At 43.6% G+C, this 25,477-nt stretch overlaps 1 protein-coding gene across 1 annotated transcript in view; it reads left to right on the top strand.

Moving 5' to 3' along the window:
- The first annotated feature begins 9,621 nt into the window (after positions 1-9,621).
- LOC306913444 (ankyrin repeat domain-containing protein 33B-like) overlaps positions 9,622-25,477 on the top strand; it is a 55,073-nt gene continuing 39,217 nt past the window's right edge. Inside the window, exons 1-2 of the mRNA XM_079490103.1 lie at positions 9,622-10,227; positions 12,481-12,756. Of these exons, the coding sequence (XP_079346229.1) occupies positions 10,141-10,227; positions 12,481-12,756 (363 nt within the window). The 5' untranslated portion in view covers positions 9,622-10,140. The remainder of the gene's footprint in view (positions 10,228-12,480; positions 12,757-25,477) is intronic.

Raw genomic sequence — 25,477 nt, 5'->3', positions numbered from 1 at the left:
GCCACGATGACTTCTCAAGAATCACCCATACGTGCACACACACACACACACACACACACACACACACACACACACACACACACACACACACGCTGTTACTTGTACCCCTGAAGGGTGTGTGGGTATTTGTCCGGGATTTGCTGATTGCACTCTGTACAGCACCTTGTAAATATTTGTGTCCTTGTATTGTAAGTTTATGTGGACGTGTGTGTGTGTGTGTGTGTGTGTGTGTGTGTGTGTGTGTGTGTGTGTGTGTGTGTGTGTGTGTGTGTGTGTGTGTGTGTGTGTGTGTGTGTGTGTGTGTGTGTGTGTGTGTGTGTGTGCACGTAACTACACGTATGGCTGATTCCTGAGAAGTCTCTTTGGGATGCCAAAAAAAGCAGCCAAACGGCTCGCGAAATTCTGTGCAATCTCTTCCACTATCGGTAGCCTGTGTGTGTGTGTGTGTGTGTGTGTGTGTGTGATTCTTGAGAAGTCATCGTGGCTTTTGCAACAGCGACCAATGCGAGTCATTGGAGACTTCTCAAGAATCACCCATACGTGCACAGTTCACGTGCGCACACACACACACACACACACACACACACACACACACACACACACACACACACACACACACACACACACACACACACACACATTTGAATCATTTATTTATGTCCACACAAAGGATATGCATACAAGGACACACATATTATAGGTGCATATACATCTGCAAAATCATGGCATGTGTTTTCATGATACACACACAAACACACACGCACAAATTTACTGTATATAATATGGTGATTTCGGGTGTGCCAGTACAGTACAGTGACAGTACAGTACAGGGTACAGTAGAGGGACCCCCACACGGTAACTCTGTCATTTCTCAACCATTTCGGACGCGGGGTGTCTCGCTGGAATCGGGCCGGCACCCTGGGTGCGTTCCTGTGGGTCTGAACGCACCCAGGGGTGCGTTCCTGGGTGCGTTCCTGTGTGGCAGTGGTGCAACTCCCACACGGAGTTGCACCACTCACTTCACACGGGTGTGATTTTTAGTTTTCTCCCACAACTCCCTTCCCAATCCTCCCCACCCACCAACCATCTTTCTCCACGAGGCCAGATACAAACAACATATTTATATTCCACTGTTATGTTCTTAGCTTACGCATGTTTCATGATAACTACTTTTTATGTATGTGATGTATTGGTCATGCTTTTTGTTCTTGCTTAATGTAAGTCGCTCTGGGTTAAGAGCATCTGCTAAATGCCTAAATTGTAAAATTGTATATATACAGGTATAAAACCAATAGATTGAGTTCATAACTAACTAACGAAGAAAGTGATCACAAGGTTATGTTCACATAAATAATTAATACACAATTTAAAAGGGGGGTAAATGTCAGTGCTTCTCAAACTATTTCATGTCAAGGACCCCCAAAAATATATGCAATTGGCCGCCGACCCCCATCTAAAAAATATGTTGTTCCAGGGAACCCCCCAGAATCAAATATTTGAGTTAAAAACATTCGCTGTGAATATATGTTCAAAAATGTGCACGATTTTTCAATAGCTAAAGTATAACAAGCTTAAAACACCAAAAGGGGTCCCCGCCCTGAATGGGTTAATAACATTTAGTGAGAAGAATTAGAACTATACTATATACAAATTAAAAAATGTGATTTTGTTTGAATTTGATTAGATCTATTTGTAACTGAAGCTGAATGAACGTGATGGGGGATCATCCTTGTATTGAACTGTACTTTCCTGTCCTTTTTATTCCATGCAAACATGTTCATAAAGTATTCAATCAAAACCAACCAGACAGTGAGCACTGCACCATGAACAGTAGATACTGCAGGAAGTACAGAAGATACAGTAGGAGCTGGCAATGGAAAGAGCTGGGTTAGCTGGAATAAGAATAATGGTGTAACTGCATAGTATTACGCTATACCATGGCTCCCCCTATTGATCGTGTATGGTACGTACACTCCAGTGCCAGTGCTTTTGATTGATTGATTAATTGATTGAAAGATGTATTAACATGCAGAATAGGTAAATGTCAAGTACAACAAGTTAACTGTGCACAACACCATAAATACAGCATATCGTGAGGGCTGACACGATTTCAAATTTATAGGTTGACTAATAATTGTTACACAAATACTTTTGGCTTCATAATCACAAATTGCACAGGGCAGATATGAAAAATAATACATTCAAATTAGATCAAAAACAATAAGTGACCAAAGTTACTTTGTGACTTCTTGGTCCCTTAATAAAGGACCAAGTCCTTTCAGGACTGCTTGGTCCTTTAATAATAATAATAATATTTTTTAGTTTAGTTTATTTGAACATCTTCACAGAACAGATTCAAGTGCACGGTTTACATCAGCAGAGAAGGAAAAAAATAATGAAGACCCGTGAAGGTGATCAAAAGGCATGGGCTGAAGCTTAAAAGCTTATAAGTGCCCATCCTACTCACAGCACAGCATTAGAAATACTCAGCATAATTATCAGTTTAACAATACATTAATCAGAGACAAAAAAAGAGAAAAACAAATAACAACCCTACACCCAACCCACACCCGTGTCACTGTAGAGATCCACCAGGATCCATAGTGATTATGACTGCTTTAGTTAGATATTAGTATTGTTTAACACACACACACACACACACACACACACACACACACACCCACACACACCTATGATAAACTGTATTTAGCCAGGGTAATACGCTTGAGCAATGTTTTGAATTGTGATATATTACTGCTGTGTTTGACATCCTCTGTCAAGCCATTCCAAATCTTCACCCCACAGACAGAGATACACATACTTTTTCGAGTGGTATTTATACTGGGTTGTTGGAAGTTTAAGTCCCATCTCAATAATAAGGGCAGTCACGGTTACACATTTAAGTTAACTATTAATTGTCAAAGCAAACAAAAAGGTAGGCGCACACCAACAGTGGGGAGGTACTGACCACGGGAGACACACTTTAAAATAGAAAGGAGAGGTCGCACAGATCGTAGTCACGATGCCAAAAATATGTTTTATTGTTACCAACGTTTCGGCAAACAAGTTGCCTTCTTCAGGTTGTGACTATTAATTGTCACACATAATTGTGTTTAAGATGTAACGCAGAAACCTGTGGCCTGTAAAAGGTAGAATGTGGCCTAGTCCTTAATGGATTAAGTATGTCTGTATCTGTTATAGATTATTGCTCAAATAAACCGTACATTATCTGTCAAACTGTGATCCATTTATTAGACTACATGCATGTGTACATAATAATTACAATAAAATAACCCCAAAACAAAATTGTTGACATACTGTATAGGCTACATAGCATGCTGAATATTGATGCATTGCTGCCACCTGCTGGACGTTTTAAAACATTGCAGAAATGTCTAATTAAGTAGGCCTACAAATTAAATGATTGCAGTACTGTGATCCTAAATTGATTGTTGATTGAAGCCAAGACATCGATTGGCATATTTCACAATTTCTTTTAAACTGGCCGATCTGTCATTGACACGTTGTGAGCTTGTAGATTTGCTATTTGAATTATTTAAACGTTTTATAAAAATCACACCCGTGTGAACTGAGTGGTGTAAGGTATTATATAGCCTGATCAGCTGTGTTCTGACGTAATGTCTGACGTAATGAAATCAGCATCAACCAATCAGCATCAACCATGCTCATTTTTTTTGCACAGACAGACAGACAGACAGACAGACAGACAGACTAACAAAGCCAGTTGTAGGAGTGGTTTACACCACTCAAAAATAGTAATGGCAAAGAAGTATATAGGGTAGGCGCGTATCATCATCATCATCATCATCATCAAACCAGGAAGTTATGCAGGAACGCCTACTGAGTGGCAAAAACTACTTTCTGGCCTTGACAGCCCATGCATTCAAACAGAAAAGTCCTATCTGAATGCATAACATGACTCACTTAGGCGCGTATCATCATCATCATCATCATCCAACCAGGAAGTTATGCAGGAACGCCTACTGAGTGGCAAAAACTACTTTCTGGCCTTGACAGCCCATTCATCCAAACAAGAAAATCTGAATGCATAAAATGACTCACTTTGTCTGTCGCTTTGCCACTTGTTTTGCCATTCACTTTATGCATGCGCATACCCTCTAGGGATAAGGTCGGGCGGGGTAAGGCAGCTCACAAAATAGGGCCCTATGATAGACTGCCATTAATAATGCGGTCGCAGTTTACTATGAAAACCTGTCAGTCCGTCACGCCTTGTGACACGCTCCATATATGGCCAATACAGAATTAATTCCATATGTCGATCTGACCTCATCAAACCCTGTACACTCAGGACACTTAACCCCCTGCTGCCACCCTTAGATCTCCAAATATGGAGCTACGGTATGTTGATCTGACCTCATCTGACCTCATCAAACCCCCCATATATGGCCAGTACAGAATTCAATTTCATTCCATATGTTGATCTGATCCCCCATGCCAAAGCGCCAGCACTCACCCAGCAGTCTGCCGTCACGTCACCCAGATGTTGCTTGTCGCCCTCAGGGCGTCGTACTTGTTTTTTCTTGCGCGAGCAGAGCGTGCAAGTATTGTGGTCGGCTGGACCAAAAGTGGTATGTATGTATGGTATGGTAGTCCCTAATTGGCTGTTGATGGTGACGTAATTAAGATATATTTAAATGTTGGTGGGTAAAAGGCAGTGTTGTCAAGTAACTAAAGTAATATATTACTTTCAGTAATATATTACTTTTTCCAGTAACAACTAGTGACGTAACTAGTTACTTTCACACTTACTTTTTTTCCAAACTAACATGTTACTATTTCCACGAGCCTTGGTGGAACTGTGGGTTTTAGTGTTTATTTATAATGGTAGACTGGGTTGCGGTCGAGTTGCTTTGCAGGCTGCTGAATTGATATGTCAGTTTTAGCGCCAGATTTGTAGATTGGTGTTATCACTGCAACTTTCCATTGAGGGGGAACAGTGCGTTGTCTGATGGACAGATTTACCAGATGTGTGAACGGTGCCACCAGAGATTCAGCATTTGTTTTTAAAAAGTTTGTATCGAGCCCATAGGCATCCTTGGCTTTGGATGCTTTCAGTGATCTGATGATATTTACCACCTCGGTTTCCGTAATTTCCTCTAGGTTAAAGATGGGGAGGTCTTTTTGGATAGGGCGGGGTACAAACTTGGAGGGTTTAAACTTTGTGTTATTTCGCTAACAAAGTTTAGAAAAAACATAATGGGGCGACTGTGGCTCAGGAGGTAGAGCAGGTCGTCCAATGATCCATGGGTCGGCGGCGTCCTTGGGCAAGACACTGAACCCCAAATTGCTCCCGATGTGCTGGTTGGTACCTTGCATGGCTTCCGCCGCAATCTGTGTATGAATGGGTGAATGTAATGCACAATCTATGCCTTGGATAAAGGCGCTATATAAATGCACCATTTACCATAATTAGGTTACTAGCAAGGGTTTGGGGATCTTTCACCAGGGTGTTGTCTATTTTTAGTTCTAAGCTATTGTTGTTTTGTTTGTAATATTTCCCTGTCAGTTTGTTAATGCACTCCCAGACTTTGTTACCATTTCCTTTAGCACTTTCTATGATATAGATATACAATTAGGAATTGGGTGACTTGGTTTCGGGCATATGCCCAGTGGGCCACCCAATGAATGGGCTGCTCCATCCATTCCTTTTCTTTTCTCCATTCCATTTCCTTTTTGACGCACGCACGCACGCACGCACGCACGCACGCACGCACGCACGCACGCACGCACGCACGCACGCACGCACGCACGCACGCACGCACGCACGCACGCACGCACGCACACACGCACGCACACACACACACACACACACCATCATATGTAGGCTACCTAAGAAAAAGTATCTGGTGTTAAGATGTATTTAAGTATCAAAAGTGTCTACTTCTCTTTCCTTTCAGAATAATGCAGCTTTCAAGTACCGGTACTTCAGCTGTTTTTGTAGCTGTTTCGGAGTTTTGAGTGGCTGTTGTCCATTACACCAAAGAAAGAAATCTCCTCTTAGCTAATTTTGTCTTCCAATTTCTCCGTCTCCAATATGGTTGCACCTGTCTTTCAGTGTCCTGGGCTGAATGAGGGTCTAACTCTCCATGATTGATTATAATGAAGCACATATAAGGGCTTGTGCTCTTATAAGCCGGATGCTAGGGGAAGAAAGGGAAAAAATACCATTCCTTAATACGAACATGCATAAGCACTTCACCATGCTTCACAATACTATTATATTTCAGTATAAAAGTGGTGGTATTAGGGCTTGTTTGTTTGTGTGAGCCGAAACTGGACCCGAAACTGGTTCCCAAACATTACAAGTCCATAGACTTGGCTGCCACATGACATCATGTCTGAAAGCCAGACAAAATAGTCAACCTATACTCAGTACTCTACAGCCTTTCTAGAAGTTTACTCTAGTAAAAGTAAAATAAATTGTCTTGGAAATGTACTGGAGTAAGAGTAATAAGTATCAAAAAAATCTAATACTCAAGTAAAGTACAAATCCTCAGAATCAGTACTTAAGTACATTTACTCAGTTACTGTCCACCTCTGTATTTTACATATTTCAAAGATGGCGACTATCTACGATACGATACGATACAACTTTATTGTCAGCTTGCACTGAAATTTGCTTTGCGTCCATGACGTCACCGTTCAAGATACATACAGGACATACACAATACATTACAGAAGATACATTACAGGACACACATCACAGAAGCAGACAGGAACAAGAACAATAGAACATATCCTCTTGGTTTACCAATTTTGGTTTAAAAGCAGAACGGACTGGTGTACAAAAGAGTTCTTTAGCCTGTTTTTCTTATATTTAGGGACTATAAACCGCCTCATGGAGGGCAACAGTTGATTTTCATCATTTAAAACATGTAAGGGGTCAGAGGAGATACTCTTTGCCAGTCTGTCTTTAAATGAATGTAACACGACCTCAACAATCTGACAATTTGTTTTACTTTCCTTAACTTTGTAATTTTTTGCAAACTTGGTGACTATTTTGTACTTTTTGAGCATTAGAAACACATTGGAATGCTCCTATTCATGATTAAATCCATCTAGAGATTTGTTTATTACAAATACTATATGGCCTATATATCAAAAATGTTATGTAACATGAAGTTTCATCCGGTTATGAGTGTAGAGTTGTTGAAATAGATTAAGATCAAGCTGGAGAAAATAAACAATCTGTGTCTTCTTCTTTTCCTTTCGGATTTTCCCTTCGGGGGTCGCCACAGCGAATCATCTGCCTCCATCTTACCCTGTCCCCTGCCTCCTCTTCTCTCACACCAACTAACTTCATGTCCTCTTTCACTACATCCATAAATCTTCTCTTTGGTCTTCCTCTAGGCCAGGGGTGGGCAACTTTGAAGATGGAGAGGGCCATTATATTTCCACACTCACTCCAGAGGGGCCACGTTGCATTATACTGTCGTAGCAAAAATAGATCTACAAGCTCAAAACGCGTCGCACTGTGACATTTTGAGCTTGTAGATCTATTTTTGCTATATTTGAATTGAAATCCTGAATTATTTTTTAAATGGAATCCTGAAAATGAACATTCTTATTTAATTTCAAATGCCTAACGTTATGAACTAAATACAAATTACATTGGACATAAAAAAGACAATAGCATTTTAATACTAGTCATTAAGCTACATGAAGTAAAGTGGGTCATGTTTGCACGTTTGGAATTGTAAAAGCTGAAATAAATAATTAACATGAGAGCCCCATTAAGTGGAGGTGAGGGCCGCATGTGGCCCCCGGGCCGCCAGTTGCCCACCCCTGCTCGAGGCCTCCTGTCTGGCAGTTCCAACCTCAGCGTCCTTCTACCGATATACTTACTATCCCTCCCAAACCATCTCACTATCCTCCTCTGTACGTGTCCAAACCATCTCACTATCCTCCTCTGTACGTGTCCAAACCATCTCACTATCCTCCTCTGTACGTGTCCAAACCATCTCACTATCCTCCTCTGTACGTGTCCAAACCATCTCACTATCCTCCTCTGTACGTGTCCAAACCATCTCACTATCCTCCTCTGTACGTGTCCAAACCATCTCACTATCCTCCTCTGTATACGAGTCTAAACCATCTCACTATCCTCCTCTGTACGTGTCCAAACCATCTCACTATCCTCCTCTGTACGTGTCCAAACCATCCCACTATCCTCCTCTGTACATGTCCAAACCATCTCACTATCCTCCTCTGTACGTGTCCAAACCATCTCACTATCCTCCTCTGTACGTGTCCAAACCATCTCACTATCCTCCTCTGTACGTGTCCAAACCATCTCACTATCCTCCTCTGTACGTGTCCAAACCATCTCACTATCCTCCTCTGTACGTGTCCAAACCATCTCACTATCCTCCTCTGTACGTGTCCAAACCATCTCACTATCCTCCTCTATACGTGTCCAAACCATCTCACTATCCTCCTCTGTACGTGTCCAAACCATCTCACTATCCCTCCTCTGTACGTGTCCAAACCATCTCACTATCCTCCTCTGTACGTGTCCAAACCATCTCACTATCCTCCTCTGTACGTGTCCAAACCATCTCACTATCCTCCTCTGTACGTGTCCAAACCATCTCACTATCCTCCTCTGTACGTGTCCAAACCATCTCAGTCTGGCGCCTCTGGCTTTATCTCCAAAACATCTGACATGTGTTGTCCCTCTGATGTACTCGTTCCTGATCCTTTCCATCCTTGTTACTCCCAGAGAGAACCTCAACATTTTGGTCTCTGCTCTACCTCCAGCTCTGCTTCCTGTCTTTCTGACTATCTCTAAAACATAAATGTGTAAACTACAGATGTAATTTTATTGAAACAAGAGAATAATAGCATAAGAGCTAAGAGCATAATAATAGTTTAATAATTTATGCTGAGCATTAGTCAAAGGTATCAAATGTTAACAGTATGTTTAAATTGGAAACACGCGCAAGCACACACACACACACACACACGCTCCGTCCGATTCCTCGCGGAGAATACCTTTTTTTGTCAAACTATCACAATATTAACATTTGAACAAAACATTGATTGATTGATTGATTGATTGATTTATTGATTGATTGCCTACTTTATTAACGGTTTTCAATTTGTACAAGCCCTTAATTGGGGCTTGTTTCCATTGTGACCCTGAACAATATACAAACAAATAAACAATGAACAAACAAACACTTGTTGTACTACCTTTAATTTAACATGCAAAGTGTGTAGCCTATTGTGGAGAATGTGGACTGACAGTGACTCCACCCAGTAGGCCTATACCATCATCATCATCATCATCATCATCATCATCATCTGAAAATGATTTACTCCTCGCGATCAACGCGAGACTGGAATTAATCTATATCAAAGGGGAGGGGGGAGTTGTTTAATCGGATTAGGCAGCCAGCTAGGTCTCTCTCTCTCTCTCTCTCTCTCTCTCTCTCTCTCTCTCTCTCTCTCTCTCTCTCTCTCTCTCTCTCTCATTGGGACGGTGTGGCGTGTGTTTACGCACCGCACGTTATCACTTCCTACCCGAGCAGATCAGCAGCTCCACATTTTGTTCACCCCTATAGCTGGTCTTTTCAATCAAATGAAAACGCAAGGATTTTAAGGATTATCGCCTTTCTTCTTCAGAAGTGAATCTATATACCTTTTTTGCTTTTCGGCCGGCCGGGGGAAACAAGAAGAACGTACAACGCGCGACGTTCATAAAAGTTTCGGGTTTGTATGACTGACTGACTGACTGACTGACAACACAACAACTCGATCGTCCGGCGCCGGCGCTGGCGGTAGGTTCGATGATGATGGACCCGGTTTCACTCTGCCGATCAGGCGGCTGCACTTCCAAGTTCTCTCGCCGCTACGGTTCTGGTTAAAGTTGGGAAGGAGAGAGAGAGAGAGACGTAGGCTACAGACCACCACCAGAGGATGATGTCTCACTCTTATCTTCTGCGGCCCCGAGGTGGACGGCGGTGACCCCCCCTATAGGGGGTCCGGACCGGACCGGACCGGACTGGACCGGGGGGCGGGTTGGGTGCTTTTTAGGTTAGAATGATCAATGACGTTCAGATGTTATTTTTTTATTTATTTTTATTTTTTAGTTAAATGGTTCTAATCACGGACGACAGGCGCAGAAGCGGGGGGAGCAACGCTCAGGTCCACCCGGCCAAGACCTCTGAAAAGGACTGCCAGGTAGTCTATATTATATGGGCTTTTTTCACGTCTATAGGAGTAGTATTAGTATAGGACCCCCCCATCTGAAGAAGTACTCACATTTGTTCTTAAGTAAATAATAATAATAATAATATCAGTATTGCAATGTATAGAACATGCTCTGTACGTTACAAGTAAAATAAGAAAGTATAGTAAAAGTAGTAGTCAGTAAAAGTATGCTACATTGTACAAACTTTCCCTTTGTTTACCTTCCTGTTTTTAAAGAAGTGTATATTTGTACTTCTCTAAATGTTCTGATGAATTGAAAATGCTCATGCTGCACCCTGTTGTAAACAAGTGTGAGTGCTTCATCATGGTGTGTCCATGAAGTAATCAATCAGAAATCAAAATGTGGCAGCGGTGGCCGAACGGATTGCGGAGCGGTCTTGATACCGGAAGGTCGCCAGTTTGAATCAGCGGTCCGACACGTTAAAATTACCACCGCTGAAGTGCCCTTGAACAAGGCATTGAACTACGATGAAATGTTCTATGAGCAGGGCCTGGCTGGAAACAAGTTCTTGAGCTTAGCCCAGATACCCTGGGTAAATATAGTAATCATTTCATTTCATCATCAATCAATCAATCAAGTAAGCTCATTATGCAGAATGTCACCATTTCACTATGCATCTTTAGAAAATGGCAGATCTACAAGCTCACAATGCATGTCTCAAGGCACTGTGAGCTTGTAGATGGGCTATTTTTCAAATAGCCGAAATGTTTAGGCTATATAGGGTTGAAGTGGTTAGTGTGTTTTGTATAATAATAATAATAATAATAATAAAAATCTACAAAGTAGCTAACGTTTTCAAAAGAGGCCTACGCCTCTCAGATGTAGGCTAGTGGAAAGCATTGGAAATATATTGTACTTACCGGTAAGTATAGTAATTGAGTAAATGTATACTTTACACCAGGGGTTCTCAACCCGTGGGTCGCGACCCCTCGGGGGGTCGCCAAATTATTTTAGGGGGTCCCCAAATTATTAAAAAAAAAAAAAAAAAAGATTTTTTTTTAATTTTATTTTCACGATTTTTCAAAAATAGCAGACCTACAAGTTCATAGCGCGCCACTCGGTGGCGCGCTATGAGCTTGTAGATCTGCTATTTTTCAATAGCTAAATTATAACAATGCTTAAAACATCAAAAGGGGTTCCCGCCCAAAATGGTTTAAGGTTATTGTAGCAGTCAATTTATATTGGGGGTCGGGAGGGGGCGGGGCGGGGGTCCCGAGACATTGCCAAAGCATTTCCGGGGGTCCCCGGCCAAAAACGTTGAGAACCCCTGCTTTACACCACTGAAAGCAGGTTAAACCGCCTCAAAGACCCCTGGGGGTCCCCGGACCCCACTTTGAGAACCCCTGCTCTAGTCTAGCTATAACCAGTTGACCATGTGAAGAAGTCTGGACACCTCAACGTTATATTGATTTGTCATTTGTTATGTTATTATATGAATGGTGACAACATGGTTTGAAAATGACAGTTTTCTGAAAAAGCTATGTTTCTATGTCAGTCGTTCTTCGATTTTTCAAAAATAGCAGATCTACAAAGCTCGTAGCGTGACACTCGGTGGCACGCTACGAGCTTGTAGATCTGCTATTTTTCAATAGCTAAAGCATAACATAATGCTAACACCAAAGGGGGTTCTTGCCCAAAATGGGTTAATACACTATAATCTGTGGAGTGTAGGATAGCCAGACATTTCGTAATAATGACCACTCACTCATTGTGTTCACGTCATGTATTCTTATTTCAGACCATTGGCATTTTCCAAAGCATACTTTTATTGATTCATTCATTACCCAATCACATATCACAATATAGAGCTATTTAACTTTTTTTATATAACCCATTTAGACGTCGAAATAAAAAAAAACGTTCGCTCTGAAAGAATATATATTCAAAGATGTATGCCGCATTTTACGATTTTTCAAAAAATAGCAGACCTGCTATGAGCTTGAAGATCTGATTTGTTTCAATAGATTTTCTGCCTTTCTGAGCTGCAATGAAAACAGGCAAAACAGTGAAAACAGTGACATCTGCTGGCAAATCCCATTGACATATATGGGATTTTCTGTCTCTTACATCACAAACAGCAGGAAACTCAGAACACCTGTTTGAGCCAGAAAACCCCAAACCACAGAAAATCTACTGAATGTTAAAAGTTTTTTTGGGTGCAATTGAGCTCAGAAAACCTAAGAAAAATTACAAAAAAAAAGAATGTCACAATCCCTTTTAAGGAAGAGTCCGTGGAATCCGTGGAGGATGAAGAAGATGCCGAGGAGGTGGACTTCGAGGACGTGTACGACACGCGGAGTGTCATGTCGGACGACTCCTTCTACCCGCCGGACGACGTGTTGGGGGACGGCGCCCGGCGGCGCTCCTCGGCGGCGGTCCCCACCGGGCCTGTGACCTTCTACCAGGCGTGCAGCCGCAACAACCCCACCGTGCTGCGCTACATGTTACGACAGGGAGTGGGCCAGGACCAGGTCATGGAGACCGACAGGAATGAAAGGGTACGTGTTTAAAAGCTAATTTACGTCACATTTGGCGGACATTTGACCTCATTTCTCCTTTCATTGTCAATGGCAAATATGAGACGTGTGGGGACAACATTTACGTCATAAAAACATCCAGACCCCTAGGACCGTGCCCAGGGGGGCGGCCCGGTTCCGGCGAGCCTTCCCGTGTCCGAAACGGTCGAGAAATGACAGCGTTATCGTTTTGCCTCTTTCCGTGCTCTGATGGACACATAGTCCATAGGCCAGATGCCTCATTATCGGATATCGTTGCCATACGAAGGGACAATGTGATTTTTGTATTTGCGAATGAAGTGAGCACTAACTATAGAAAACTGACAAAACTGTCTGTCTGTGTGTCAGTCTGTGTGTCACGCTGTAACACCACCTGGCCGCCACCAGAGGGCAACTACGAACTGAAATTGGAATGATACAGAGGTGTGTGTGTGTGTGTGTGTGTGTGTGTGTGTGTGTGTGTGTGTGTGTGTGTGTGTGTGTGTGTGTGTGTGTGTGTGTGTGTGTGTGTGTGATATAAATAATATTTAGGTAGTTTCTGATTTAGTAGGTAAAAGCTTTTGGATGCACACATCTGTCAAAATCAATCAAAGCCAAAGAATAAAAATGAGTTTTAAAAACGGGTAATGTTGGAGCCAGCCTGGCATGGTTAGGTATAGCTGTGGTTCCACAGTTTTGGAGCCATAACCGAGAAGGCTTGTTGCCTCGTGTTAGGGACGACAAGCAGCAATTGGCCATATTCTGACCGCAGCCATCTTGCCAGCAAGGTGCTAACCAGGTGCAACTTCCCATAGACAGCCCATTCATCCAAACAGAAAAGTCCTATCTAATTACATTAAACAACGTCAAAATCACAAACATTGCAGCTGTAGGGAAAGCATGAATTATCCTCTTTCAATCTGTAAAGTGTTTGTTTCATAAAAATCCACGTAGACATTTTATGAGCTATACTTCCTGTCAAGAAATTTGTAGGAGTTTGGAGTGAGCGGACGGGGTCGACATATGCCCTTACTGAGCTGCATGCAAGACACTTGCCTTGTGTCTGACACCTGACTAAAATATATATCTTGTTGTCGGGCAGAAACCTCCAAATTGTAACTTTTTGTAGTTTTCCGTACTGTATTACAGCGTCACACACAAGCATCAAAAGTAGCATATTTTTGAGTGGTGCAACCACTCCAAGGAACAGCAATGTCCGTGTTAACCTATGTGACTATGTGTAGCAGTAGGGGCAAAAGTGGCGCTGTTGTGCCAGAAACAGAGAGAGAGATAGTGCTGCACTGTTGCCTGCTAATGAGAGAGAGAGAGAGAGAGAGTGGGGGGGGTCTGGGGGGGCAGGGGGAGAGGGGAGAGGGGAGTTGCACCACTCAGTTAACACAGGTGTGATTTTTTTTATTTCAATCCTGAAAAAGTAACTGTTTGTCCACCATCTATACATTTCTTGGATGTGCTACCTTTTTTGAATTTTGTAAATTCCTATTTTTTTTAATGTATACTGGATTTGGGTTTTGCACTCCACTGAAAACCACACCGCTGATGTGCAACCTCTTTTTCTCATTTACATTTCTGCGTGTTGTCACTGCTGTTGTAGCCGTACTTGTTCACGTGTCCGTGAGGAGCCCCCAGGCCCCCCACCGTGAGGTCCCCCCAGGCCCCCCACCGGGAGGAGCCCCCAGGCCCCCCACCGTGAGGACCCCCCAGGCCCCCCACCGGGAGGAGCCCCCAGGGCCCCCCACCGGGAGGAGCCCCCAGGCCCCCCACCGTGAGGAGCCCCCAGGCCCCCCACCGGGAGGAGCCCCCAGGCCCCCCACCGGGAGGAGCCCCCAGGCCCCCCACCGTGAGGACCCCCCAGGCCCCCCACCGTGAGGACCCCCCAGGCCCCCCACCGGGAGGAGCCCCAGGCCCCCCACCGGGAGGACATAGCACCTAGCTCTGTCCTCGTTTTCGTCGACTACCTTTTTTCACTGAGGAAAACTAAATGGAAACTAAATGAAAACTAAGCTATGGTGACTAAAACTATGACTAAATATACTGTCGATTTTGTCAAACAAAAACTAGACTACAATGTTAGGAAGGGACTAGTGGACAAGAGATCCAGTATAAGTCATTTTACACTTGGTTGCATGCTGAAAATAGCCGATCTACAATCTCACAACGTGTCGCACTGCAAAGCGTTGAGCTTGTAGATCGGCTATTTTCAGCAAGTGAAAAAGCCCGCCAAAATACATTTTAGTCCTGTAGATTTAGTCGACTAAAATCATGGGATTTTTAGTTGACTAAAACTAGACTAAACACTAAAACATTCCAGGTGACTAAAATGTGACTAAAACTAAATTAAAAAGTTTCAAGAGACTAAAATAGAAATTTGCTGCCAAAAAAACAACACTGCGGCCAACACTCCCTGCTGACAGGCCCCGCCCCCAGCCCGTAGTGAGTGCGTGACGTGTGGTGACAAATATCACCCTCACCGCCTGGCTTCCTACCCCGAACATGGGAGCCGCGGTAGGACAGCAGGAGAGCACACATGGCAGTCGTTTTTGAAAAAACTCATTCCTATACTCTTCCTTACACACCCGTATACGGTATACCGGGCCATTCGGAACCCCATACTCAAGGACACTTTGAGACCGACTCACTGGTGTAGCCAGAGTGTTTCCAGTGAGCCGACATGCACAAAAAGCAGCACCCTGACTTTGGAACAGAGCTTTAATTAGTATCATCGGTAGCACCTGTGAAGGAAGGAAGTAGGGAAGGGGCCCGGAAGTATAGGAAGAGTTCTTCTGTGTGTGTATACCCTTTTGTGTTCCTGTAGATATACACTTGACAAAGCCGGATGCAGCACGGTGGATTCAAACCCCTATAGGGCCCCCTTATCAGAACGCGTTCACAAACCCGTTCACTGTAGTCTAGGACCTGGCTAAGGTATGTATATGCACTTCATTTAGGAGATAATATCTCAATTGTTCTTGGCTAATATGACCCCCCGCGAACAACTTGGGAACTGTGAGAAATTCTCTATCCGGGGCGAAATACCCGGACATGACCACGCCCTTTTTAAAATGGCCGCTAGTTCAAACATGGCTCTATTTTCTAAACTGTTGGAGCTACAGATGTGCTCAAAATGTTCAGAAAACTCATGTTTGTTGAATCCGTGCCCGAGCCAGCAACTTTCCAGGTCATCATAGTGGCCAAATCCAATATGGCCGCCAGTCCGCCACCTGAAAAAGGTTTTGTCTACAACTTTTGAACCAGATGAGCTATGAATGCAAACTTGTTGTCTAAATCATGTTTTTTGACAATTAGAAACATTTTGGAATGCTTATCTGTATGACTGGGTGTGGCTGAACCTCTATTTTACCAGAGGTGGACAGAGTACTCGACCCCAGTACTTGAGTACAAATACGACCTGTTCAGATTTCCACTATAAGTTAAAGTAGCTCAGTCAAAATGTTACTTGAGTAAGAGTGAAAAGGTATGTGCTATTAAATGTACTTAAGTATTCAAGAGTAAAAGTAAATTCAGGCCTTGACTGGCCACTTGACGTACAGGGCATATGCCGGTGGGCCACCCAATGAATGGGCTGCTCCATCCATTCCTTTTCTCCATTCCATTTCATTTTTGACCCTGTCCAGCCCTGCGCACACACGCACACGCACGCACACACACACACACACACACACACACACACACACACACACACACACACGTAGGCTACTTAAGAAAAGTGTTACGATGTATTTAAGTATCAAAAGTAAAAGTATTAAAGACCTTTTCATGGTACAAAGAAAAAGAACAGACAGACATGTCTACTTCTCTTTCCTTTCAGAATAATGCAGCTTTCAAGTACCGGTACTTCAGCTGTTTTTGTAGCTATTTCTGAGTTTTGAGTGGCTGCACCAAAGAAATAATTGTCCTTCTAGCTAGTTTTGTCTTCCACTATCCACTATCCACTATGGTTTCATCTGTCCTTCAGTGTCCTGGGCTGAATGAAGGTCTAACTCTCCATTATTGATTATAATGAAGCACATCATAAGACCTTGTGCTCTTATAAGCCGGATGCTTAGGGGGAAGAAAGGGAACAATTCCTTAATACAAACATGTAAGCACTTCACCATGCTAGTCGGCCTCCAATATTTCAATTCAATTCAAAGGGCTTTATTGAAAGAGCTCTTTCACTACATCCATAAATCTTCTCTTTGGTCTTCCTCTAGGCCTCCTGCCTGGCAGTTCCAACCTCAGCGTCCTTCTACCGATATACTTACTATCCCTCCTCTGTAAGTGTCCAAACCATCTCACTCTCCTCCTCTGTATGTGTCCAAACCATCTCACTATCCTCCTCTGTACGTGTCCAAACCATCTCACTATCCTCCTCTGTACGTGTCCAAACCATCTCACTATCCTCCTCTGTACGTGTCCAAACCATCTCAGTCTGGCCTCTCTGGCTTTATCTCCAAAACATCTGACATGTGCTGCCCCTCTGATGTACTCATTCATGATCCTATCCATCCTTGTTACTCCAAGAGAGAACCTCAACATTTTAGTCTCTGCTACCTCCAGCTCTGCTTCCTGTCTTTCTGACTATCTCTAAAACATAAATGTGTACAGATGTAATTTTATTGAAACAAGAGAATAATAGCATAAGAGCTAAGAGCATAATAGATGAATAATGTATGCTGAGCATTAGTCAAAGGTATCACATTTTAACAGTATGTTTAAATTGGAAACACGCGTGAGCAGACACACACACACACACACACACACACACACACACACACACACACACACACACACACACACACGCTCCATCCTTTAGATTCCAAACGGAGAAGACCTTTTTTTGTCCTGACCAACTTCTATATATATCGAGGTGCAAAGGATTCCAGCTTTGCATTATTCCATGGTGTCCTTCAAAAAAGGACAAAGTTAAAGTAAGTAAAACAAATTGTCAGATAGTCGCCATCTTTGAAATATGCAAAATAGAGGTTCAACCACACCCAGTCATAAAGATGATCATTCTAAAATGTTTCTAATTGTCAAAAAACATGATTTAGACCAGTGTTTCCCAACCTTTTTTAGGCCAGGGCACACTTTTCATAGCCAAAATATCCCAGGGCACACCTAGATTGTGTGTGTGTGTGTGTGTGTGTGTGTGTGTGTGTGTGTGTGTGTGTGTGTGTGTGTGTGTGTGTGTGTGTGTGTGTGTGTGTGTGTGTGTGTGTGTGTGTGTGTGTGTGTGTGTGTGTGTGTGGGGGGGGGGGGGGGGGGGGGGGGGGGGAACCAGAACAAAAATATTGACTCACATGTAGGCCTACACAAGATGTAATAAAGAAATGCTAGGAATCTAGGTTGGATTATATATATACCGGTAGGCCTATAGTGTTTCCTGTCTGACCTACAAATACTTTCATCACGTCGCGCATGATCAATAATAAAGTTTTGAGTGCATGCACTGCACACACATTAAGTTAAGAACGTCATCACACTGGTACCTCGCTCAGTGAGTGTGTGTGTGTGTGTGTGTGTGTGTGTGCGTGCGTGCGCGTGCGCACAAAGCAAAGTTCTTTGTTTACCCAGGGTGAATGGACTAAGCTCGAGATGCTTGTTTACATCCAGACCCTGCTCATAGAACATTTCATGGTAGGGGTTCAATGCCTTGCTCAAGGGCACTTCAGCGGTGGTAATTTTAACGTGCCGGTCCGGGGATTCGAACTGGCGACCTTCCGATAACAAGACCGCTCCGCAAACCGTTCGGCCACCGCTGCCGCGCGCGCGTGTGTGTTTTAACTTTGTCCCTGTGTAGCAATCTGGCCACGCTGAATCACACGCGGTGAACCCATAGAGTATAAAGAAGGATAGAGACTGATCTGGCGCGAAGCTCCGCCCCCACCGCTATTTATGTCAGTGGAAGTTGCTCAGTGGCGTTTTGAAGCACCCGGAAGGACCGTCTCAAAGCGTCTACTTCCGCATTGGACCACCAAATTTTGGTGGTCCAATGCGGAAGTGCAACCGAGCGCTCAATGTTAAAGCCCAGCTGCACAGGGTTTCCCGGTCATGAATCCACGGGTCCGCCTGTAATCCCTCCTCTTACCACTAGGGCCCAGTGCTTCAACGTTGGAGTGCCTCACTGGCCCCTTGGGTGAACCGTTGGTTCAGCGCAGTCAGGCAGGACTCCTTTCCATAAACTTCACTTGAAAGTTACGTTTGGCAAACTTAAATAATTGTGCGAACTTCTAACATGAAGGATCTGGCTCTTCTCTGCGTGGCATGTCTCTGTCGCCTGTGTGCCGTCAAACATGCAGTCGAGTGCAAGCGCTGTAGCTCCGCCCCGCGCCCCAGCCGATTTACAAGTCCACCTCACGTCACTGTTGCAACACTGTGTGGGTTTATAGGTCAGCTCAGCTGTATTCTACACGAGAAAAAGTAGCAGGCTGCTCTGAACCGGAGCGCGCCGCAGAGGCATAAAGCGGTGTTTTTTAATACAGTACCTGCAAGGCGAGTAGGGGTGATGTCCCCATTCTCAAAGCCATAAATTAGCATTCCTACGGCCGAGGGTAGCTTCACTAAATGGACAGGCGATTGTCTGTGTGTCCGTGATGGACGAGTTGTCAATGGAATGCAGCCCAGCTATTGTTGTCCGGGGAGGTGTTACATTCATTCCATTTCGTTGCCGGCACACAGGTTGGGAATCACTGATTTAGACACCAAGTTTGCATTCATAGCTCATGTGGTTTAAAAGCTCTAGATAAAACCTTTTTCAGGTGGCGGACTGGCGGCCATATTGGATTTGGCCACTATGATAACCTGGAGGGTTGCTGGCTCGGGCACGGATTCAACAAACATTTTGAGCACCTCAGAAAATCTGTAGCTCCAACGGTTTAGAAGATAGAGTCAGTTTCGGGTATTTCGCCCCGGATAGAGAATTTTTCACAGTTCCCAAGTTGTTCGCGGGGGTCATATTAGCCACGAACAGTTGAGATATTCTCTCCTAAATGAAGTGCATACATATCTTAGCCAGGTCCTCTACTACTGAACGTATACTATACTGTATTTCTGTTATTGTGAACGAGTTCATTTCTGGCGTGTGTGTGTGTGAACGTCATAGTTCACTTCGTTCAGGAGTGAGAGTCTTTCCAGGGCGAAAACCCAGCTAAAACACACCCCTTAAAAAACAGGTCTTAATGTGTGGCGGAAAACCCACCAATACGCCCAAATCCGACACCAAATTAACTAATCTTTCTCAGCCCTGCAATTTCTCTGGAGCGCAGCAGACAGCATACACAGTCAGAACATGTTAGGTAAACTTGTTGTTGTTTGATTAAACATAAAATAGCTTCCAATAGCTTGTTGTTTTTGCGTCGAGGAGCACTCTGAGTACATGCACGATCGCCTCGATCGGCCAACAAAAGCCATCTCCCTCCCACAGCGAAGCCTGATTTATTCTCCGTCGCACGACGTGTTGCATGCTAACAAAATAGCTGATCTACAAGATCACAACGTGCCGTGTCCATGCCACGTTGTAAGCTTGTAGATCAGCTATTTTCAGCACATATATCTCTATGCAGGCTGTGACTGAGAACGTTCAGAAACGTTTTGCCTTCACAATAAAAGCAAACAGTTTCACAAGTTGGGGTTTTATTGTCACATGGCCCATGAAGACAGATGCAGTGTTGTTTTCGTCGACTAAAGCTAAGACGAAAAATGTTCGCCGACTACCTTTTTCCACTGACAAAAACTAAATTGAAACTAAATGAAAACTAAGCTATGATGACTAAAACTAAGACTAAATATACTGTCGATTTTGTCAAGAAATAAAAACGAAACTAAAATGTTAAGAAGGGACTAGTGGACAAGAGATCCAATTTTAGACTTGCTCACAACACGTCGCAGCGCAGACGTGTTGCGTGGTTATCTTAAACTCGTTTCATATAAGCATTGTGGTCCAAAAATAAACAAGCTGTCTCGGCGTTATTGTCAGGGAGGTGTCTCTGTGGCGTTTGCGACCGTCAGTCACTCATATATGATACTGTTTCTAGCGAAAATGTAACTAATTCAGTAGCAGTAACAATCTACAGTTGATTTAGTCGAACAAAATGTATTTTGGCAGGCCTCGATGCCGTCACTGCAGTCTGTTTTTTAGAATGGCCGGTGGATGACATCAATGTGACAATTGAACAGTTGAGACGAATAACCAATTTATTCTGACCCCTCCCCGAAAAGTCCTGACCACTTATCCATGATTTTTGTTGGAGTTTGGATGGTTATTCGTCTCAACTGCTCAATTCTTGCCACTGTCTCTGATTGCTTTGAAAAGTTCAAAGCAATCACTTCAATATAGAAAGTGAAGGAGTTGGTTTTATTTTTATTATTAAGGATCCCCAGCATAGCTGGTGCCATAGCAACCAGCTAGTTGAAGTAAAAAATTGACAAAAGTACATTTCCATGGCCATGGAAATAGTAACAATAATACGCTTGACTATTAAAGTAATTAGTTACAAATTGCTCCATCTACACCTTCCCTCTCAGCTTTTTTAAAAAAGGTTGAGGAAACCGCGACATGCTTCTTTTAAAACCACTTCACGTTGCTTGGAGAAAAAAAGTGTGAATGTCAAACCACTCTCCCACAGCTTTAAGAACAGTGTGCTTTTCTTCATCATGTCTACTGGACTAGTATGCATCAGAGGCGTATCTACAATAAGGCGAGGGCAGGCGTCCGCCTGTCCAAATCCATTTCTGGCCTGGCCAAAATCCATACAATTAGAAAAAAAGAGGACAAAAACAAGACCTGAGAACTATTAGTGGACAGCTGATTGGCCGTCGCGGTAGAGCGTGACCCTCAATCACCCATTGGAATGTAAATGCAAGCCTTTCAGCCTTTGGATACTACTCGTCTACAACTAGCATAAACACAACAGTTTTTACAAAATCTCATTGCTTTATATACATATTTCTTTGAGATTTACCACAATCCGATCTTTACAACAATCCGATTCCGATCTTTTGAAAATCATGTGTTCGGAGCCGATTTCCGATCACCCCGATCCGATCGGGGAAAACCCTAATTAAGACGGCATCGAGGCCCGCCAAAATACAGTTTGTTAGACTAAATCAACTGTAGATTTAGTCGGCTAAAATCTTATGACATTTAGTCGACTAAAACTAGACTAACACTAAAACATTCCAGGTGACCGAAATGTGACTAAAACTAAATGAACTACTATTCAAGAGGCTACGACTAAAACTAAAATAAAAATGTACTGCCCCAAAAACAACACTGCGCACTTCAAAAGGGGCAGTTAACCCATTCAGGCCTGACGTCGAAATTTAAAAAAAAAAACGTTTTCTAAATCATGACAATTTTCGGAAAGATTTGAGGCACATTTTAACGATTTTTCAAAAATAGCAGACCTACAAGTTCATAGCGCGCCACTCGGTGGCGCGCTATGAGCTTGTAGATCTGCTATTTTTCAATAGCTAAATTATAACATAATGTTTAAAACGCTAACGCTAACGTGACATGGATGCGTTCCAGGTCTCAATGGATTAATAAGCCTATCTCACATAATTTCCCCGCACCCCTAAATACGCCCCCTTTCGGGGTTAGTGGTGATAGCGTGACGTCACTCCATAGACGCTACATGTTAACAGAGGTAATTTAAGAAGTCTACAACTTTTGTTTTCTCAAGGTAAGGTTTGTTCTATCTGTTCGAGCTGATTTACCATCTTGTTTGCTTCATAATAATATTGGTCTGTCACATTTTTACATTAGAAAATGTACTTAGATTCTCCAGAGAAAAAAACGTGTAAATGCTCATGTTAAAGACACCACTATTTACCGGAAGTGGGCGTGGAAAGCGGGCTGTGAGATAGGCCTATTGGCAGCCCCTCGATACCGCACCCAACAATATCTGCAGGGCTATTTTTCCCAAGGATCCGTTTGTTCAATAGCATTTAAACGATGCCATTTACCGATCGTGTCCTGAACTGCACTGAATCGTGTTCAGCCCTTGTTCCCATGCTTCACTTCATGAGTCCAGCGAGGGCTCTTAAATGCTAGAGAAAAAAAACATGATGTCTTTCTCCCACTTATCAGAATGCACGTGCGCGCGCTGCGCGCGCGCGCGACACACACACACACACACACACACACACACACACACACACACACACACACACAGTCACACACACACACACACACACACAGTCACACAGTCACACAGTCACAGTCACACACACACACACAGTCACACGCACGCACGCACGCACGCACGCACACACACACACACACACACACACACACACACACACACACACACACACACACACACACACACACACACACACACACACACACACACAGAAAAGCATAATTTTGTGGTGTTGCACTTTATTCAGCCACTCCACCTTGTCTGTCTGTCTGTCTGTCTGTCTGTCTGTCTGTGTCACAAAAGTAGTGAAAATAGATGGACTATTATCACTACTTTACAATGAGTTATAGTTTTGGTTATTGTGTTCAGTACTCTCTCTGTCTCTCTGTCTCTGTCTCTCTGTCTCTCTGTCTCTCTGTATCTGTCTCTCTGTCTCTGTCTCTCTCTGTCTCTCTGTCAATTCAATTCAACAGGCTTTATTGGCATGACATTTTACAAGTGTTGCCAAAGCACAATCACATATATGACAAATAACAACATAATATCAATGACATGAAAAAAATAATTAAAATAAAATAAAATAAAGCAGGTGGTGCAGAAAATAAAACATGGCATACTGTATGTGTGTCCTACTGGTTGTCCCTTTTCTTGGGACAGGAATTGACATATTTTGCAGCCAAAACTGCACATTCTTTCTGTTCCCCCAGAAGGAGTGGTAATTTTTCCCTTTCTGTCATACTTCGGAATTCTGGGAAATTTGTTTCAAATTTTGGGAAGAACTCCTCTCTAATATTTGTGTAGTTTACATTGTGTTAAGAAGTGTAACTCTGTCTCTATAGCTCCGTCATCACAGTGACAGCACAGCCTCTCCTCTCTGGGCAGCCAGGTCTGTCTGTGTCTGCCCTTCTCTATTGCCAGACTATGATCACTCAGTCTGTACATTGTCAAAGTCTTTCTCAGGTTTTTATCAGTTACTGTGGTTAGGTAGTCTGCCACAGTATACTGTCTGTTCAGAGCCAAATATGTTTCTAGTTTGTGTTGTGATTGTGTGAGTTTGTTCCAATATGTGATGTATTTATCTTTTTCTTTAGTTATAATTTTCTGAGTGATAGTGTAGCTGCACTGAGGCTGGCTGGGGTTTGTGATGTCAGAAGGTGAGAGGTCAGCTAGTTTCAGAACCAGCTGACTGAGGGGGCTCCTTTGGATGTTCAACTCTTGGCAGGCAAGGGCTTTATAATGGTAACAGGCAGGGTCACTCTTTTTAATATGGCTCCAGAAATTAATAGATCTTTTCTGTATTTCTGTCTCTCTCTCTGTCTCTGTCTCTCTCTCTGTCTCTCTCTCTCTCTCTCTCTCTCTCTCTCTCTCTCTCTCTCTCTCTGTCTCTCTCTCTGTCTCTGTCTCTCTCTCTCTCTCTCTCTCTCTCTCTCTCTCTCTCTCTCTCTCTCTCTCTCTCTCTCTCTCTCTGTCTGTCTGTCTCTGTCTCTCTCTCTCTCTCTCTCTCTCTCTCTCTCTCTCTCTCTCTCTCTCTCTCTCTCTCTCTGTTCTCTCTCTCTCTCTCTCTCTCTGTCTCTGTCTCTGTCTGTCTCTGTCTGTCTCTCTCTATCTCTCTCTATCTCTCTCTCTCTCTCTCTCTCTCTGTCTCTCTGTCTGTCTCTCTGTCTGTCTCTGTCTCTCTCTCTCTCTCTCTCTCTCTCTCTCTCTCTCTCTCTCTCTCTCTCTCTCTCTCTGTTCTGTCTCTCTCTCTCTGTCTCTCTCTCTGTCTCTGTCTCTGTCTGTCTCTGTCTGTCTCTCTCTATCTCTATCTCTCTCTCTCTCTCTCTCTCTCTCTCTCTCTCTCTCTCTCTATCCGTGTACTCTCTTTCTATCTCTCATCCTCGCTCACTTTTTGTCACTCTTTTCTTCCCCCTCACTTGTCCCTGCTCCACCCTGTGTGTGTGTGTGTGTGTGTGTGTGTGTGTGTGTGTGTGTGTGTGTGTGTGTGTGTGTGTGTGTGTGTGTGTGTGTGTGTGTGTGTGTGTGTGTGTGTGTGTGTGTGTGTGTGTGTGTGTGTGTGTGTGTGTGTGTGTGTGTGTGTGCGTGCGTGCGTGCGTGCGTGCGTGCGTGCGTGCGTGCGTGCGCGCGCGCGTGCGTGCGCGCACATGTGTGTAATCAGTGAGGTCATATGGGCTCGAGGGAAGCAAGAGTAGAAATTGCATCATTAGAATGGCATGATTGTCTGTCTGTCTGTCTCCGCCTCTCTCTCTCTCTCTCTCTCTCTCTCTCTCTCTCTCTCTCTTAAATGCAGGGCATACAGATCTGCGAGTGATTTACAGTAATTGCTTGCGTGTTGTAGATGTCACTGCTCTCACACACACACACACACACACACACACACACACACACACACACACACACACACACACACACAGTGGTGTCATGCTCGTAAAATGCGGTACCACACCGTGGTACAAAAAAATGGAACAGACCGGTGCACACGTGTGCACGCTAGAACGCGTCCCCCTAGATTCAAGAGAAGACTAACCTCGGGTCACAAGACTTTCCAAGTCTTGTGGTAA

This window comes from Electrona antarctica, assembly GCF_951216825.1.
Source record: "Electrona antarctica genome assembly, chromosome: 20".
Taxonomy (NCBI): domain Eukaryota; kingdom Metazoa; phylum Chordata; class Actinopteri; order Myctophiformes; family Myctophidae; genus Electrona; species Electrona antarctica.
This window is presented reverse-complemented; position numbering and strand designations above follow the sequence as displayed.